A 19,574-nucleotide genomic window follows, 5' to 3' on the forward strand; every position below is an offset into this window, starting at 1 on the left:
GTGACCTCAATAGACCTTGTGGCCTATTTATGTTTTGTCGCTTTGCAGCTGATCCTTGTGGATCATTTGCGTAGTCGGCTAATCTTTGGGGATCTCTGGCTGCCGTGTGTCAAGAAAGTGCTAATTTTTGCAAATTGTTGCAGATTCTTGCTTGGATTCTTGCTATTTGTCGAGCATGAAACAGTTGGGACACTGCCTGTTTTCGTGTGAATGATACAGCTGTTTTGCCAGACGTTTCCGTTCCATCCTCACAGCCTGCTGTTTCCAACACTCCTGCCATTGTGTGGCTTCTGCGCTCTCTGCTGCTCAGCTATCCCCAGAATGCTTGGCCTCAACTGTTCAGGTGGTGAGTGCCTCCATCCCAGCTGAACCAACCCCCGTTTTGTCCAGGTGGCGAGAGCCTTCATCGCAGCCAAACCAACCCCTGTTTCACTCTCGTTGTCCACTAGTGTCTCTGTGGCTGGTATGAGTGGCTCCTCGCTGGCATTGTCAGGGGTTGCCTGGCCTTGATTTAGGAGCTCAAGCATCAGCCTTGCTGGTTTCTGGGACAGGCCTTTTGCTGCTATTGTCACTGGCATTGACCTTGTCATCTCAAGGTAGGCCTGTTTTTGTTGTGCTTTTGTTTGTGTCTATGTTTGTGACCCCAAATCCTTTGCTCGCTTCATCTTGAGCGAAAACAGTTGCGGCCTTTTCCTCTTCGTCTTGTGTCCTGACAGTGTTAGCTACTACTCCAATGCCAGTTCTTCATCAAGCTTTTGTGGTTGGTCTGAGCTTCTCACCGATCCCAGCTCAAATTGTCACCCAGATTGTTCCGGGAAAATTTGTGGAGTTTGAGGAACTTTTAACTACCAACATCATGCTCATGGAGCCTGAACTGCAGCTGTTGTTTGATGGGTGCTTAGTGTTGACCTTGTCTCCCAAGAAGTCCAAGTGTCACATCGAGGACATTGCAGAGTGGATGAGCCTTTTCAACCTTTATGTTGGTTCTGTTGTTGTACTTTCTGCATTGCTGGAAGAACCTCAGCCAATACCAATTGCTGATCCTTCAGACTCACCGCAAGTTTTCCAGTCGTGTGTGGCTTCCTTACAATTAGGCATTTCACCACCATGCAGTGGCTACCGGCTTGGTCCACAGGTCTGAAATTAATCTGCAGCTTTTCAGCTTCCAGGTGGTGAACTCTTTGGTTTGGGGGAGGAGTGATGTGCCATTGGGCTCCTTGGAGCCTAGCAGTTCAAGCACTTTCCGCATTGTGTGTCAGTCGTGGAACAGGGGACAGTGTTCTGCCCCCTCTGCTGCTTGACGGTTTGCACATTGATGTTCGAGTTGTTCTGGGGCTCACCGTGCCTAATTCTGCCCTGGCATATGGTCTGACAAGTCCAAGCCCATTCCAAGTGGAGGGTGTCATCCCGCGAGTTAGTATGATCAAGTAGCAAATTGCAACAAGTGTGATTGTTCTTTAGTGCTTGGACATTCACTGATTGTGTTGTTATCATCCTTTTTCTGGACTTCTCTTAAGTTTGTATGAAAAACCCAGGCTATCTGTCTTTGGACTCGAGCATACAGTTATTTGGTGCCCAAGTTAGGTTGTATTTTTAGGTCTCTTGCTTGTTAGCACCTTTGTTAGCGTTGTTCGCTGTTATGTATGAGCGGAATGTTTAGTCCTTAATGCCTTTGCATTGTTCTTAGCCTTGTTTTTAGGGTAATATTTCTGTTTTAGTGCTAGGTTACCATTGTTTATGTTTAGACATTTGTTCATTACAGCCTTTTTGCTACCTTACAGTCATGCTTCCCCCATTCTCATCAGTCAGCCCACTATCGGTTCAACATTTTACTCGGGATCTGAGGCACAATCCAAACCCTCAGCTAGTTGCCTTCATTCTGGATGGGCTTCGTGATGGTTTCAAATTCGGCTTCAGCCACTCTCAAAAATTAAGGTCAGCCAAAAGGAGCAAGCCCTCAGCATATGAGTGCCCTTCTGTCATTGACGAGTACCTGGCTAATGAAATGTCCTTGGGCAGGGTTGCTGGACCCTTTAATACACCTCCACTTCCCTCCTTGTATGTGAGCAGCTTTGGGTCAACCAGACAAATGGCATCGGATTATAGACCTGTCATCCTGGGGGGGCTGGGGCTAGCATAAATGATGGAATTGACCCCGATGAATTCACGTTGCATTACATTTTGGTAGATCAAGTTATTCCTATGGTTTTGCATTTTGATAAAGGAGCTTTGATGGCTAAATTGGATGTTGCAGTTCACCTAGCTCATTGTTTTCTTTTGGGCATGAAATGGCATGGCCATTATTATGTTGATTTGGCCCTTACTTTCGGCCCGCACTCTGTTCCTTACATCTTCAACACAGTTGCAGAAGCAGTGGAATGGATCTTGCTGCACTGCTACAATGTCTCCGATTTGTTACACTACTTGGATGACTTCATTACAGCAGGCCCAAATAACTCCCCACAGTGTGCCCAGAACTTTAGTACTTCTTTACAGGTTTGCAAGCATTTGGGCCTCTCTCTTCCACCCTGGGAAGTGTGTCTACTCCTACTCCTACTCCTGTGCTAACAATGTTGGGCATCGAGTTGGACTCCCTTGCCCTTGTTGCTTGCCTTCCTGCTTATAAGTTGCATATTCCACTGGAACTGATTTGTTTGTGGTTACCTCATAAATGGTCCTAGCGATGGGAGCTAGAGTCTCTGATTGGCCACTTGCATCATGCCACGAAAGTCGTTATGGCCTGGCTGAACTTTCCTGCGTTGTATGATCAATCTCTGATGCTGCTTTCAGACTAAGGATCATCCAATTAGACTCAATCAAGAGTTTCATCTTGACCTCCTTTGGTGGCACCACTTCTTGGACCAGTGGCATGGCGTCAGTTTTTGATGCTTTGGGACTAAACAAGTCGCAGATGCAAGATCAAGAATTCTGAACTGCATTTAATTGCCTATATAGAACACCAGAAGTTAAAATATGGCTTCTGAAAAATCTACTTACAGCATTACAGCCTTAGTTTGCAGATGTTTTAAATACAATTTTGTTTCCACCACTGTAACCATTCTGAGGACATTGGTGTGACAAGAAGTAGCCTGAAGAGCCCTGTAATCAGTTTTGTCACTGACATAAATTATCATGCAATAATATAAACAGAGATTTGTACCTTAGTGGTACTCCACCAAGAAAGGGTTCATCAAAAACAACTTCATACTGGACAGAAGATGGGTCTTCACCTAATTAAAAAAATAAATTTATACAATATTACAGAATCATGACAAAACTCAAAAATGGTATATACATCAACTTCTTGGTTGCCATCATATCTTAGATAATCACTTTTCAAAATTCCCTGACTTTTACCTGATACAATTCCTCAACCATACAAATGCAAACTGTCAGATATAAGAGTGGCTTCTAGCCTCCTCTTACAGCCATCCTTTACACCCATTCATTAAGACTGATATGTTGTAAACACATACTCCTTCTTCATTAGCAAAAAACACCATTGAGATCACATTGACCTCAAAATATGTTCTTTTTAGTCCTCAATGTACATATCAAATCAGCCCTATAAAATTATTTCAATTTTCCCTGACCCTTCAAAATGTCAATCTTCCCTGACTTAAAATAAAATTCTATCCCTGACTTTTCTCTGACCTTGAAGAATTATTTTTCCCGCCCATTTTCCGACCAATCACTAATTTGCAGAGGAAAACACAAACCTCTAAAATTGATACATGTACAGATACCTTGATGGATGCCAACTATTGTTCCTCTTAAACCAAATGGAACAGCGGCATTGAGTTTGACATTAACAACTCTATCAAATAGCTCAAAAGTTGCATCATTGTCAGGAAGAACGGCTCCTAGATGTTCAGAAGGCTGCAGGAGCAAACAAGCAACAAACAAGCATTCCAACAAACCTTTACAAAAAAAGCTAATTATGCAGCTAATTATCATACCCATAGCCATCAAACCAATCAGACATAAACACTGTACATCACTCTTGATTACATTCAAAATCAATAATAAGTATTGAATGCCCTCTGGATAGTCACTCCCGTAAAGAAATATAATAATAACTAGTCACATCACAGAGACATAAAGGTCTTCAAAATCTACCCCAAAAGTGGGTAATTTGGGGTTACTTGAGGGTTTTGTTTCAAATATATTACAAAATGGTTTCTTACCCTGAACAGGAGATAAGGGCGAACACGTACTTTCACTGTCTTGGCCTTCTGGTTCAATTTCTTTGAAATTAAAAAAAATATAATTGATATCTGTTGGTGCCTTGGGGTTACAGAATCAATGGGGCATTGCAAACTGTTGGACCAGAAATACTTGGAATGCCACAAAGTAGAAATAAGGAACCTGTAAGAGTGTTTGCCTTTATTTCTGCCATAATATTTACAATGTTGTTCAATATACGTATATTTTGCTTCTTTAAAAGAGGGGTGGCTAGCCACCCAATCCACCCCCATAAATCTGCCCCCCTTTAAACAAGCAGGGTGACTGAAAGTCTTGGTAAGTTTTATCACCTTCAAAGACAATATTACCTAACCACTGATTACTACAAATAACACAAAATAACTTCATCTGATGATTGGTTTCTATTCTACATTGAAGTATCAATCCCTATTCTGTGAGCTGCAGATAATTCTGGATATTTCATCTTCTGTCAAGTGTGCTGCAGGTTGCAGGAAGATAATGATGCAAGAAGTTGATGTTGTCCAATGTTGGCATGGAAAGTATCCAAAACTCCACAAAAGTAGCCAAGGAAGAAAAATTTTTAAAAGATTACCTGAAGCTGAAAATCATTGAAAAAAGGTGAGTGAAAGATACATTTTAGCAACAAATGAAATCTCTATTCAGTGTTAAGACTAAACTGATTTCACTTACACCTTACATGTAAGTTATGATCAAAGTTCTTGGCAACAGTGCATAATACAAATAATGAATTTCGTTTTTTTGTGATATACAAAGTAATCAAGGTCTTGTTGAGCATTAAATCGGCCTCGGCCTTCGGCTTTGGCTGATAGCTCTTAGAATCATTTATTGTTCTGGGTGTCACTAGAAAACATCATCCAAGGTCAGGGAAAGCCTAAAACGTCGCTGTGTACATAATGTTAATATCCAAGTTTATTGTTGTTTATCGCTGTGTAAAGATGTTAACTAGGTTTATCCTAAAATATTGCTGTGCTTTTGATCACACTCTTCGTAGCTATAAGTTTAACTTTTGAAGATTGCCTTATATGTTGTTAGTGTTATGTTTGCATTAAGCTAAGCTTGTCTGTATGATGATGTAGATAGTGTATACGTTGGTATGTATTGACCATACTCTGCCACTGCTGTGAACATTTAATTTCCCTTATCTAATTTGGCTCCCTGGAATTTTAAGCTTTTTAGTTATTTCAGACTGCTGGTACTCTTTAAATATTATAAAATATTTCCGATGGGTATAATAAAATGTTTTATTGTTGCTGTTGTTGGTGTAGTCACAATGGGCCAAAAAGAGTTGCCATGATTGAATTAATAATTATGGGTAATTGCAAGACAGCGTTCCACTGTATAAACAACAAATGTACATGCAAGAGGGTCTCAAAGCAGGGGTCTGTTTGATGGCTGGTAAAAATAAGCCATTTTGAGGGTTGATGGTTAAATTTTAGGTCATTTGACAGCTAATTTTTTGGAATGACGTTCATAACACAAAATTAAAACGCAAATTTGGCTATAACTTTTGTGGCTACCAGCCTTGAAGAGGCATAGCCACCAATGTCATCATCTTTGTAGGTAAGTCTGTCGGTAACCCTAATGTTCGGATAGTTTTCATAGCACGTCTGTGTAACCTTATTCTTTGGATAGTTTTCATAGACCATTCCACTTTATGAAGGTCGCTTAGGTGTAGAAATTTTTGTAGAGCTCTACGACTCTACAGTAGTATTTTGAATGTTTAAACTCCGTTTCTCTCGGATATGCGTACACTGTAGAGGCGTAATGGCATATAGTTATTGTAGCAAATATTATATCGCTTAGGGAATGTTGAGTGTTATTACGGATTGCAGTGTTTTAATAATTGTTTCCAATTTACAATTCTGTATTGAGTTTATCCTGACTATGCTCTATGCTCTATGCTATATGTTCTTCCATCTATGGTCAACGCACTACCCTTAAAGCTCTTACACTCTATGTTCCACTATCTACGCTCTACGTATTTACGAGGTTATCAGTTCAAGAATTTTTGACTACTCTCTACACTAGCTTAGAGGCTTAAAAAACCAGTAGAGTGATAAAAAAATATTGGGTTGTGAGTGCAAGTTTCTCGATCATTTGCGATGCTGTAATTTTTGTAATTATAATTCATTGGCTTTCTTTATTATCTCATATATATGCATACCCTATTGTGCGTTTTCTAACAGCTGTCAATACCACACCAACTATTTTGAGCACATCGCCCTCCCTTGTGATTTCTACCGAGGCAGCGATAAGTCTTAGCTGCTTAGCCTTTTGCCAACGACTTTGCACATCCATTTTCTTAAACTCTTCAGCTTCACACGGGATGATCTTTCTTACAAAGTGGGCAATTTGTGCCAACAGGCTTTCCTGAACCGCCTGAACCGCTCAAACACACTCTGACATCTCAAACACGCTCTTGACATCTCAAATACGCTCTGTGGACACAAGTTCGTACATCTTCCAAGGAAAAACAGGAACGGCGGAGGCATTGCAGTCATCTTGCAAAATGGCTTTGGTATTAAAATGAATGATTACATTGCGTACACTGCCAAGGAGTGCCTGGATGTTACTGTTAAAGCTGGTAATAAATCTCTCAGACTTGTATCTATCTATCGACCACCTCCCTCAACCAAGAACAATTTGACTACGTCAGTGTTCTTGAATGATTTCAGTAGGTTTATTGAAGATTTATCCACTTCACAGACATGCTGTTTAATTAGTGGTGATTTCAACTTCCACATGGATGCGTGCAACCCTGAGGCTGAACTTTTTCAGGAACTTATAAATTCTGCTGATTTACATCAACATGTAACATTTCTGACTCATACAAAGGGTCATACGTTGGATTTGATTATTACGACCTGTGGTGAGGAAATTCTTTCTCGGCTGCGCTCATCCTTTCAATTGCCTTCTGATCATGCTTCTATTACTTGTTGCTTGGACCTTCCCAAGCCACCTCTGATTAGAGTCAACTCTAAGCATCGCAGAGTGCGAAACATTGACCTTAATTGCTTTGCTGAAGATCTGTCTAGTCTGCAAGTGGTGAATAATTCACCTGCCGATCTTCCTGTGTTAGTTAATGCTTACCACTCTCAACATTATTGAGCGACCTACTTGACGGGCATGCTCCTATCAAAGAGCATACTACAACCTTAAGGCCTCATGCACCTTGGTTCTCAGATGAGCTTAGAGCATTGAAACGTGACAAATGGCGATGTGAGAGGCGGTGGGTTAAGTCAGGCCTTGAGGTGCACAAGCAACTTTACAGAGATTCTGCGTGCAACTACTATGCAGCTATAAAGGAAGCAAAGAGAGCACATTTTAGCAATAAGATTTCAAACTCTAATCAGAAACAGTTATTCAATCTTATTGACAGTCTGTTCAAGGTCAAAGGATCGCTGACTCTACCAACTCATGATTCTGAGCTTGTACTTGCAAACCGTTTTTGTGCATTCTTCACTGATAAAATCAGTGCTCTAAGGTCGGAGCTTGATACAATGCCATCCAGAAGCCTATCGATACCTTATCAAGAACAGCCTTCTTCTTCCACATTATCGAAGTTCAAGGCAGTTTCGCTTCAAGATGTAAAACAATCCGTCATGGCAGCGCCTTCCAAGTCCTGTTCACTGGATCCACTTCCGACTAGTTTACTGAAAAAGGGTATCCACGTATTGCTGCCTTGTATTACCTCTATAATAAATTGATCGCTAGAGGTTGGAGAGTTCCCTGCCACCTTCAAGCATGGCCTTGTAACACCTTTATTGAAAAAATCTGATCTCGACCATGAAATACTGAAGAACTACCATCCAATCAGCAACCTTCCCTTCCTTGGTAAGATGATCGAACGCGTAGTAGCAATGCAGTTTAAGCACCGTCTGCTCATCAATAACCTGTATACCAAAACTCAGTCAGCTTACCGTGCATATCATAGCACCAAAACAGCCTTGCTGTGAGTTTCCAACGACATCAACTTAGCGCTTGACAATCACGATGATGTTGTTCTAGTCTTGCTTGACTTATCGTCTGCCTTCGACACCATAGACCATAGTGTCCTTATGGATAGGTTACACACCCGGTTTGGTCTGAGAGGTACTGCCCTGGCTTGGATCAAATCGTATCTGACAAATCACTCGCAGGCGGTTGTTATCAAAGATGTTCACTCTTTTTCTGCTAACTTAATCTGTGGTGTTCCTCAGGGTTCAGTGCTGGGCCCGCTGCTGTTCTCCCTCTACGTTGCACCCATTGAAGATATAATCATGGCCCATGGCCTCCAGTCCATGATATTTGCCGATGACATGCAAATGTACTTGGTTATGCAGTGATCTGAACAATCATCTTGTTTGAGTAAGCTAGAGCTTTGTGCACAGGATATCTTATCTTGGATAGCTGATCATAAATTATTATGCAACTCATCGAAAACTGAAATTTTGCATTTTTCATCTCGTTATCTTCAGCGTCAACCTATAGCCGCAGTGAATATTGCTGGTTCTGAGATGAAGACAAGCGTGAATGCCCGGGATCTTGGGGTCACTCTCGACTAGTGCTTAACGATGTCCACGCATGTAAGCAATCTTTGCAAATCTGCTTCATTTGCTCTAAGGCGTATTGGAAATATTCGTCAGTATCTTGACCAACCAAGTACAGAAAAATTGGTTCACATCTTTGTGTCCTCTAAACTGGACTACTGTAACAGTATCTTGTCTGGTCTCCCTGACAAGGAAATCTCGAAAATTCAACGTGTTCAGAACTCGGCCGCCCGGGTGGTTACAAAAACAAGGAGAGTGGATCACATCACGCCAATCCTCCGCAAGCTTCACTGGCTGCCCGTGTGCAAGCGTTTCATTTTTAAGATTTTACTTTTTACTTACAAAATTTTAAACAGTTTGGCACCCTGTTACTTGGTGGAACTTACTAATCTTCGTCAACCGATAAGGTGTCTTCGTTCAAATAATGATCACCTGCGACTGCACATACCGGTGTTTAGGACAAAGACCTACAGGGGACGTGCTTTTTCATCTTGTGCGCCAGTACTGTGGAATAGCCGCCCACTTGATGTGAGAAGTGCCCCATCAGTAGATACGTATAAAACTAAGCTTAAAACGTTTTTGTTTAATAATGATCTTTAGTATTTCTATAATGAATTTTAGTATTTAATGAATTTTAGTATTTTATCATCCATTGTAATTTAATATATTTTCCTTATATTGGTTTCGTTATCGTTTTTCTCATTTTTATTCTGTAAGAGCATTGAGATTTTTTAATGTAATGCGCTAGAAATAAATTATTATTATTATTGTCCGACCAAAGAATGTGTGAGCTATCTCTTCGTTTTCCTGTCAGTCCACAGTGTCTCTGCCGCAACAGTCTGGAATTTAGCTTCATGTATGATCCACTCACGAGGTGTCTCAACATATTCCACTTTTTTCTGCTCGAACACCCATCTGCTGTAATTAGCAGGCATGGTACTGGTCAATTTTTTGTACCTTGATGTACAAGGACCCATTGCGAAGTTCCTCTTTTCTTCCGGCCTCTTTCAGATTTATGACAATTGTGTCCAGTAAGTTTGCAAACCTGCTAGGTCCTTGGCATTTCCAGGATGAAATGGTCAGAACTGGTCCAATTCCTCTAAGTGCAAATTGATCTGACGACGTTGACCACCATATCTCAAGTGACTATATCGTGAGACAAATGATAAGACACTTTATTATCATCACGTTTAATGTTTGAGTGATCTCACATTCTCCTCTAAAATACCATTTGCCTTTTTCTGAACCACAACAAATGTACAAGATAAAAAAGTAAATACGTAAGTCTTAAAAATTATGTAAATGTAAGAAAAATTACAGTGAAAAAAGTCCTTTAAGGCAATTATAAATAAAAACTATAATTTCAGTTTTCGGTGACAAGACAGCCTACATTGGCATGTGTTTACAAGATCGAGTTCTCATTGTTAGGACTGTTAGCATGACATTTACTTAAGCTTATTAAGAAAGCTTTGCGAGCTAAATTTAAATTTCGTTACCTTTATGGGTCTGTAGGTCAACTAGAACTCTTGCCTTTCTTTCAAGCATTCAAGTTTTTATGCGTAATGTCCACGATCTGGCTTCCAAAAACTTGTCTTTTACCATATTGATCGTTATTTCAGTGGTGCTCAAAAGCATCCAAAAATAAATCCTTGCCTGTACTCATGCAAAAGTATTGGGGTATATCGTAGCATTTACCATGACCATAATTTTGGACAACCTGGATTCTACAAGAAAAGTAATTGTTTCGGTGGATCTAATTATTTTGCATGGCGGTATCGTATATATTGTATCCATGATTTTACAGTTACACATTGTAAGAGGTAAGAAAGAAATTATAGGCAAATTGTGCATACACATGTTAGCCAGCAAAACGAGTTCTTGGGTTGCTGAGTAAAACAGAAAAGTACAACTGACTCCCAGCCTAATCATCTTTTCTTCACATTTTTGAGGATGTTACAAAGCACAGGCACAGATGGCCTGTGTACCGTAAAAATGCTCCAGGCGTTGCGTGCTCAGTCAACAGTGTTTTATCCAGTCGTAAAGCTGTTTTTATCTATTTATTACGCTGGTTCTTCATGATTAACAGGACCTATGAAGGTAAACTTAAAGCATATGAGGTAAGAACACTATAAACTGAAAGACTACAAGATTTTCCATTGCAAAGTTATTTTTTTAAGTGGTTAAAATATATCGAACGAGGTTAAAGTTAAAAGTGACCCCCAAGGAAGAATTTTCAGGTTCAGATCCCCCTCCTGCCTGGATTTCCTGAGCAATCAATCCCCCCTCCTGCGAGAATTTCCAGTTTGCCATCTGTCGGGGTGTGTGTATTTTTTCTGGAATAACCCATTTACACTGGCAGACACAGGAGAAGGTTGTTTTCAGCAAATCAGGAGAATTTAGGAGAGTTGATCTTTTCCTGACACAAAATTTAATACAGCACATGAAGAAACAATGAGATTTTCCTGCTTTCAAAGAAATGGTCGAGTTCTTATTTTTTGATGTTAACAAGTGCAAAACTTATGTTTATTCAGAGTGGACCAATCAAATTGAACTTCCTGTATTATCTCAAAGGACTTCCAGATCTGATTTGAAGTTGCGTTGTCACAAAATGGTCATACAATTTTTACCCATTCCTGGGTCTTCACTAGTATCTACGCCCAAAACAGTTAACTGGCAAATTTTGGAGTGGAAACTAGCCAAACGAAAATGCCAAGGAATTCTTTGAGGCACATTACAGGAAATTTGAAGCAAAATCTGTGGTATGTAGGAGCAGATGCAGATTTGTGGCGCAACATGGCATATCTTGGAGTTTTTCATAGCACACAATGTTAACTCTGCAAGGCCTTTAACGAAAGATGAAAACTGAACAAAAATGCAACCCAGGAGAGAATAGGCTTGTTGAAATGAATATTTTGATGCAAAAGAATGATCCTGTTATATTTTATTTTTTGCATACATTATCTTATGGTATGAGGTGTCACGCTGATCAGCAAGATTATGGCCAATAACAAGGCCTAACAAATGTCACGTCTGAATTTTTTGTACTTGTGAAACAAATTTAGCCAGAATTACGACTATAACACAGCATGACAAATATCTCAGTACTGCAGCGTAAGCTATCGTGCTAGTTCAAGCCATATTATTGACAATAAACAGGCCAGACAAACATCTTGTCCAGTCGTACTAGAGAGACAAAATCCTCTTCTTGCTTTGTCTTCCTCAGTTCTCACCAAAAAATAGCATTACAGGCCCAAATCGGGCCATAATCTCACTCAGCCTGTGTTTTCACCAGAGATGTTTACCTTGGTTTTGTTTTAACTTTACTGAGGCGAAATTTTTAATCATGTAAACACAGTAGCAAACCTCGGTAAATGTCAGCAAAATCAAAGTAAGCCAACCTAGGTTTGTCGACAGTTGGATGTCTCATCAGGCATGGTTTAGCTCAGTAACCGACTGTAACTGAGGAAAAGGAGACATTGTCGTGATATCTTGGCAGCAAGTGTTCACGTGTGCAGCACGTAAAGAAGAGAAAAATAGACAAAGATTCATCCTACTATAAGTAGGTTTCAAGTCAACGGGCAAAAAAGCTAAATAATAGGTAAAGAAATCCCGAACTGCTGTTTCCCGTTCATCGTCAAGTGCTGTAAGTGTTTCCTTTCTGTTAGAAGCTCAGTAGCTCAGCAGCAGTGTACAGGCAGACGCAACTAGAAGACCTACCACAAATAGAGAAAAAAAAATTAAGGTCTATGGAAAAGAAAAGCAAAAGTTAGAATTTAAAGCTGCCCCAAATAAGAAGAAGTACTGGTAAACATTTACGCAGCCTGGGCTCCGGGGCAGATACCGTTTCAGGTTTTTTGCGGGAAGAGGCTCAGCGAGATATCAAAATTTTCTTTTCACCATTCATCTACAAAGCTTTACATTCAAGGAAAGTTTGGCTTGACATCACCACAAGCAAATTGACAACGACCTGCATTCAGCATTGGAGTAAAGTAAAATTTTATAATTTTCCAATAGTTTCCGAGCAACAATGCAGCACCTGCTTTCTAAGAAAACCTCAAACTGTCTGTTGTATGCGGCCTACTTTAGTTCATTAGTTTTGTGTAAACAGGTTCTCTAATATCTGCGGTTTAGCTACGAAACCTTGGTAACCAGTAACCGTAGTAAACCTCTCTTGTGAAAACAGGGTATCAGTCAGGCCACAAATTTTTCTATGGGTAATGGGAAGTTTTACCCTTCCAAATGCCTGAGAGCCTTTCCGGTGACAAAAAGTCAGTTATAGAAAAAGCTTTGTTACTTTAAGAGATATGTCGATGAAAAAGTTGTTGTTATTCATCGTGGTAGATACAATAATAAAGTATATTATCGTTTGTCTCACGATGTAGTCATTTGAGATGTAGATCGTGACGTTTCGACTGCTTACTGCTAGACTTCTTCAGGTTATAAGGTCGACTGATTGCACGGTATCATTTATATCACAAAGGTCGGCTGTGATTTGTGCATTTCGATCCTCCTATTGTTCTATTGTTCCGACAAGTAGCTGTTCCCTCAGTGGTCTGCTGTTGTACTGTTCTCCTGTTGTTGTGTTTCTTGATCGTGGGCATCCATGCTTCAGGAATTTCAATTCCACTATCCCTGTTGATGTTATTAGGGTGAAGTCTCATGTGAATAGCTTCCCTACGTGTGTGCCAGTGAGGATCTCGATCAATAAACTTGACCTCATTCCAGATAGGATAGTGGCCGGTCTCGTGGGTGTGTTCAGAAACGGCGGAGGTCCGGGTACGTGCGAGTTGTGTATCCCTGTCATGTTCTTTGTTCCTCTCCTGCATAGATCTCCCTGTTTCCCCAATGTAGACTTTGCTGCATTCCCAGGGAATCCTGTAGACAACACCATCTTGTTTAGCCGGGTTGACGGTGTCCTTTGGTCGCCCTAAGTGTGACCGAAGTGTTGTGTCGGACTTGAAGACGGTGCAAATGCCTTGTTGTTCTAGGCAGTGGCGGAGAGACTCCGAAACTCCTTGGACATAAGGTAAAACAGTGGTGGATTTAAATTCCGCGACAGGCTCTCTTCTTGGGGTTGTTCGTGCCTTTGTGATCTTCTGTACAAACGAGGAGGGATATCCGTTAGAAACAAGTACAGATGAAAGATGTTTCTTTTCTCCAGCGATTACTGATGGTTTGGTAACGAGACGTTTAGCTCGGTCGTACAGACACTTCACAATACCGCGCTTTACCAACTGAGGGTGGTGTGAATCATATGCTAGGTACTGATCAGTATGTGTTGGTTTCCTGTAGATACTGGTGGTAAGGAAGCATCAGATATGTAAGTTTACCTCTTTGAACCACTCCAGGAATCTGTTTCGAAGCGAAAGAACCACTGTGTCATCTCAAAGTCTAATCTACTTAATTTGTAGTTGAACTTGCCGCCATGAAGGCTTCAGGAATATTTGAAGAGTTTACCTGTCACATATCTCTGTTCAAAATACTTGTTTTAAAGAATTGCCATCAATGCAAGATATTAAAATGCCACCGAAGACACTAACAAAAAGAGACATCCAAACATTTATAGGAAGTTAAAGTTCTGGACATGCCACTAAATTAGCTTCTTGTTTGTTTATTCTGACCGTGTGAACAAGAGTTACTGATTAGTCAGTTTTAATTACAACTAGATGCTTTGCTGCATGTACCCAGGCAGTCGTTAAAGTCCAAGAGCAGTTCTTGCCCAAGAAAAATACCCTCTGGTGAGTTGTGGCCCATTTGCCAAGCGTTGCTAGCGTCAAAGTTTGGAAAGCGAGAACTGGTTTTAGACTTATAAAATTTGTCTTGTATCGACTGCCATGTTTTCCCGCGCACGAGGCGTAAGGACCCTTCCCGGCATGCATTGCACCTACGTTCTGCAGACGTTTCTCGAACTGGTAACTAGATTTAAACATAATAATGGCCAGCAAGTGGCGATCGATTGTAACAGATCTGTGATCCAGTTTGCGTTGATTTTACTTCAAATTGGCATGATTTGTAGTGTTTTGAATTTCTGGGATCAGGGGACATGCAGATGTATGGAGACCCGTACGTTGCGCAGAAGGGTTAATCTGTTAATCTGTCAGCCCTATTTATAGAGCGTTTTCATGTGGAGTCATCAAATTCTTAAATCCAAAACTAAACAGCCACCAAAGTTGTTATCCTCATCAGGCATAAGAGGTACCAGGGCATTTTGAACTTGGAAGTTATGGCGGTGCATGACATAAAGCTACGATCGCGTTTGTCGAAAACTATGTTTTATCTCGTGATTTTTTAGTCATTGAAGACGTTGCCGTATTTCGAAAAGTGCTTATTGAAATGTTTATTTGTTTCATTTTATTTTTATTTACACCTTTTTTTGACCTGAAATCAGCATTTTTGAGCTTATACGTTGCGTGAAATTACCATTTTCAGGAGCCCATCATGGGCTCCTACCATTTTGCTGTTTTCTAAGTGAAACCAACATCCTTGCCGTCACATGTTAACGTCAAATCAACATTTTAACCTATTTAGACTTGAAATCAACATCATTGAGCTTATGTGCTGCGTAAAATTGACATTTTGCTGGTTTCTAAGTGAAACCAACATCCTTGCCGTCACGCGTCAACGTGAAATCAACATTTAAACCTTTTTTTGACCTAAAATCAACATTTTTGAGCTTATACGTTGCATGGAATTGACATTTTGCTCGTTTCTAAGAGAAATCAACCTCTTTGCCGTCATGCGTTAACGTCAAATCAACATTTTAACCTATTTAGACCTGAAATCAACCTCATTGAGCTTATGCGCTGCATGAAATTGACATTTTGCTGGTGTCTAAGTGAAACCAACATCCTTGCCGTCACGCATTAACGCGAAATCAACATTTTAACCTATTTAGACCTGAAATCAACATCATTGAGCTTATGCGCTGCATGAAATTGACATTTTGCTGGTTTCTAAGTGAAACCAACATCCTTGCCGACACACGTTAACGTGAAATCAACATTTTAACCTATTTAGACTTGAAATCAACATCATTGAGCTTATGCGCTGCGCAAAATTGACATTTTGCTGGTTTCTGAGTGAAATCAACCTCCTTGCCATCACACGTTAACGTGAAATCAACATTTAAACCTTTTTGACCTAAAATCAACATTTTTGAGCTTATACGTTGCGTGGAATTGACATTTGCTGGTTTCTAAGAGAAATCAACCTCCTTGCGGTCACGCGTTAACGTGAAATCAACATTTTAACCCATTTAGACCTGAAATCAACATCGTTAAGCTTATGCGTTGCGTGAAATTGACATTTTGCTGGTTTCTGAGTGAAATCAACCTCCTTGTCGTCACGCGTTAACGTGATATCAACATTTAAACCTTTTTTGACCTTATACATTGCGTGAAATTGACATTTTGCTGCTTTCTAAGTGAGATCAAAGTCCCTGCGGTCACGGCGGGCTGATCCTTTGTTATGATAAACCGTGGCGAGACTTTGACTTATAACAAAGGCTTGGCTTGGTTATTATAACAAAGGATCGGCTCTGTTTATCAGAACAAAGGCCCAGCTTCGTTTGTTTGCAGCCTCGGCGGGAAAAGGGTGTTAGGTATTTTAATCAAAAGTGAACTTTGTCGAAAACGCTCCAAATTTCGCATAGAGTTTTGTTTAGGTATGTTTAGCAATGTCTCATAGTTTTTCCGCTAAACTTTGCTTCGTTTTCAGGATATTGCGTATGCAAAAAACCACTCGGTTTTCCTAGCGGCGCCTTTATAAAGTGAAGCAAAAACCAGCGGCAAAATACAGGAACACGTTTTTCTATTACATTGAAGACCACATGCAAAAATTCAGCTAATTTGGAGCACGAAAAAAGAAAAGCAACCAAAATTGTCACTTATCCCCTTTTATGACTAGCTTCTTCATTTCTTGATTTAATCCATTAAATGGTTTTTGCATAATTTTTTTTATTGCGTCAGGATTGCGTGACGCAAATTTATTTTGCTTTTATCAAATTCTGAACTCTTTTGAAACCCATCAACAAAGTACTGGGCTTAACGATAGTAAACACAGCATTGGCAATATCAGAATAAGGCCAATACAAGAATACCTGTTTCTGTTTGTAGAAAAACAAAGATGGCCCTTCTAAAATTGGGATGAAATCTTCCCACACATGATTCACCTTTACAAGTGGCAACTTGATTGGTTGTTTTTAGTAGCCCCAATCTAATTGGTGTGACATACGTACAGTATTGTGCAAAAGTAATGAGAGTGAAATGCGCAAATTTCGTTCTTTGTCTCTGCAAAATTTCGAAGAAAGTTCACCCGAAAATTCAAGCGTCTTTTCGCAACGTCTTGAGCGTTATTTCTTTAAAACAAAGGACGAAAATTTGCGGCATTTTCAAGACCAGAACGACAATTCCTTACCTGCAGAGGGATAATTCCGCTTGCAGTATGCGAAATATCGCAGTGCAGTGCACTGACAAGTATTGAGCCATCAATGTATCATTCTCTTGTGAACAAACTGCGGTCACGTTGACGCTTTACTCCTCTATAAAAGTCGCTGTTGTTAATGTGTTAATCCGTCTTTCATGGCAAAGAACGTAGAGAATTTGAATCCTTTGATCGTTTTCAATGACACGAACTTGCCAACTTAAGCTTTGCCACGTCACCGTGCCAGGAAGGCAGGTACAAAAGGCGGACCGCTAGTTCAGGTAACCTCAAACGAAAGTAAAATTCTTAATAAAGTCTTTTTGAAGGCCTACTTCACCTCAAATTTCATCCAAAGTGACATCAAATTCAGTGATCAATGGACAAGCAGACATGTTTGTCTAGTGCCAGGCCTCCACGTGTGCAGTCCCCTCAGCTGTTATCGTGTTTGCCATGTTCTTGTCCGCCTGCCATGATGGATAACATATTATTCGTGACAATCCCTCTTTATTTCACACTCGTAAATAAGACATGGAGACATGCGACTGTGCTTGAGCATGTTGGAAGTGCAAAACAATGGGATTAGGGAAGGAAAAGTGTAGAGATGTTCGGATGGCAAGTGCAAAAGGGAAAGACACGGTATCCGGTCGTATCATCAATGAGTTGGTTCGCCAACGTTTCATTTGCCAACGTCTCAGGTAGATTGGCCAATGTCCTAAGTCGCTTCGCCAACGTCCTACTGGTCAATTTGCCAAAGTCTAAATAAAAGTTTACCTTCACTTGTGTGTGTTGTCACTTATTTCAATACCTCACCTGGAATTATTTTCCATGCAAGAGCACCGCATTATTTAGGATGACAGTTCTCTGCTACGCTAACCCTCCTGCTAAGATTTTTTGTATGAACACTAATGGGGGGAGGAAGCATAACTGATTTATAACAATCAATATCGCTTGAATGTTACTAAAACTACGAGTTAAAAAGTCTTCAGCCGAGTTAAACAGATCTGTAAGAGACTGGCCTGAATACCGTATTTACCTGTGTATTAGTCGATCCCGTGTATAAGTCGACCCCCAATTTTTGAGGCCAAAAACTAGATTTTCTTAATTTCCGGGTAAGAATTTCTTGGAAAACTTATCTTGTATTTCTTAAAATTATCTTTCAGCTACCACAGATATGTAAACAAATCACAGCATGTTTCAATGCACAGTTTTAAAGCTTATTATGGCATGTATACGAGCATTTTACCCAGTTTAGCAACACGTGTGCATGCGGGCTTTTCGACGATAATTTTTGTAAAATGCTCACGAAAATCAAACGTAAGGATTTCAAATTTAAGTGTGAAGAGATTAAAAGTGGCTTTATAAGACAGGCAAAACACCAAAGAAGCTCACGACTTTCAGAACGATGCCATAAACAAAGTGCAAAGCGTGTGTTGGGAACTTGGTAGTCAAGCCTTGAAATTGGTCAAGTACTGGTACAGAAGTCCTCGCACTCGTATCCTGCCAGGTTACCTAGCAGAGAAGTTCGAAACGTAAAAGATGTTTTCTCCGAGCGGCTTTACTACAGCTTTATTTAAAGGAAAAATATTGGTTCTTTATGACAAAATTGAGCCAGTGAGTGTCTACAACATTAGGGTTAAACTTTAACGGATAAATGTTGATGCATTTTAACTTGAAGCTCTGATATAGAGAGACAGATCGCTAAGCGAATGTACGTTGTAAACTGTGCTGCTGTTTATCACATGTTTGTTAACATTGAAAGAGAATTATTATGCTGATTATTTGACAGGCGCTTGGATCTCAAGTTTTGACCCATGTATAAGTCGAGGGCGAATTTTTGGACTGATTTTTAGGTCCTGAAAGGTCGACTTATACATGGGAAAATACGGTAGTTTGATAATAGCTTCGAACCTTCGACGGTAATATTGCAAGGTCGCACAGAGCCTGGGTTCGTTGTGGCTGCACCGTGAGCACTTCCGCGAGTAGCATTTCTTGTTCAATGAAAACATGTTGGCAAACAGACCATTTGAGCTTGCGAGCTTTAAGACTGCAACAAACAAAGTGATACCAGCTTTCTCTGGACATAAGCAAGGTAAGTTTGTGAGAAAAGGCTTTGAGATATTACTATCACTCACAATGATATTAATGCTTTTATCACGCATGTTCTTGTTTTGCTCTGGCTTAATTCATCTTACTGCTGGGAATTGATGGGAAACTTAAGGAACAGAGCAAATTTTTGCTAGAAAGTTCGCAGGAAAATTCAAGGAGAGCGAATTTTCGTGCGAAAAATCGGGCCAAATTATCAGTAGACACGAATTACTGCTCGAAAATTCGCTTCGACTAAAACAATGAGCAGCGGGAAAATTCGTTGAATTTTCTTCCAACTTTCGAGGTGAACAA

At 40.2% G+C, this 19,574-nt stretch overlaps 1 protein-coding gene and 1 pseudogene across 2 annotated transcripts in view; both read right to left on the reverse strand.

Annotated features, from left to right (window-relative positions):
* LOC110041816 (5'-3' exoribonuclease 1-like) overlaps window positions 1–19,574 on the reverse strand; it is a 247,804-nt gene that overhangs the window by 45,567 nt on the left and 182,663 nt on the right. For both annotated transcript variants that reach the window (XM_089283773.1, XM_089283774.1), the window contains 3 exons: window positions 4,188–4,247; window positions 3,747–3,879; window positions 3,161–3,230 (listed from right to left, as the gene is read on the reverse strand). In XM_089283773.1, coding sequence (XP_089139899.1) covers window positions 3,161–3,230; window positions 3,747–3,879; window positions 4,188–4,247 — 263 coding nt within the window. The remainder of the gene's footprint in view (window positions 1–3,160; window positions 3,231–3,746; window positions 3,880–4,187; window positions 4,248–19,574) is intronic.
* On the reverse strand, window positions 4,427–14,059 carry LOC149116780 (uncharacterized; annotated as a pseudogene).

Source organism: Orbicella faveolata, unplaced genomic scaffold (assembly GCF_042242905.1).
Source record: "Orbicella faveolata isolate gen_17 unplaced genomic scaffold, um_ofav_v1 contig_12, whole genome shotgun sequence".
NCBI lineage: Eukaryota > Metazoa > Cnidaria > Anthozoa > Scleractinia > Merulinidae > Orbicella > Orbicella faveolata.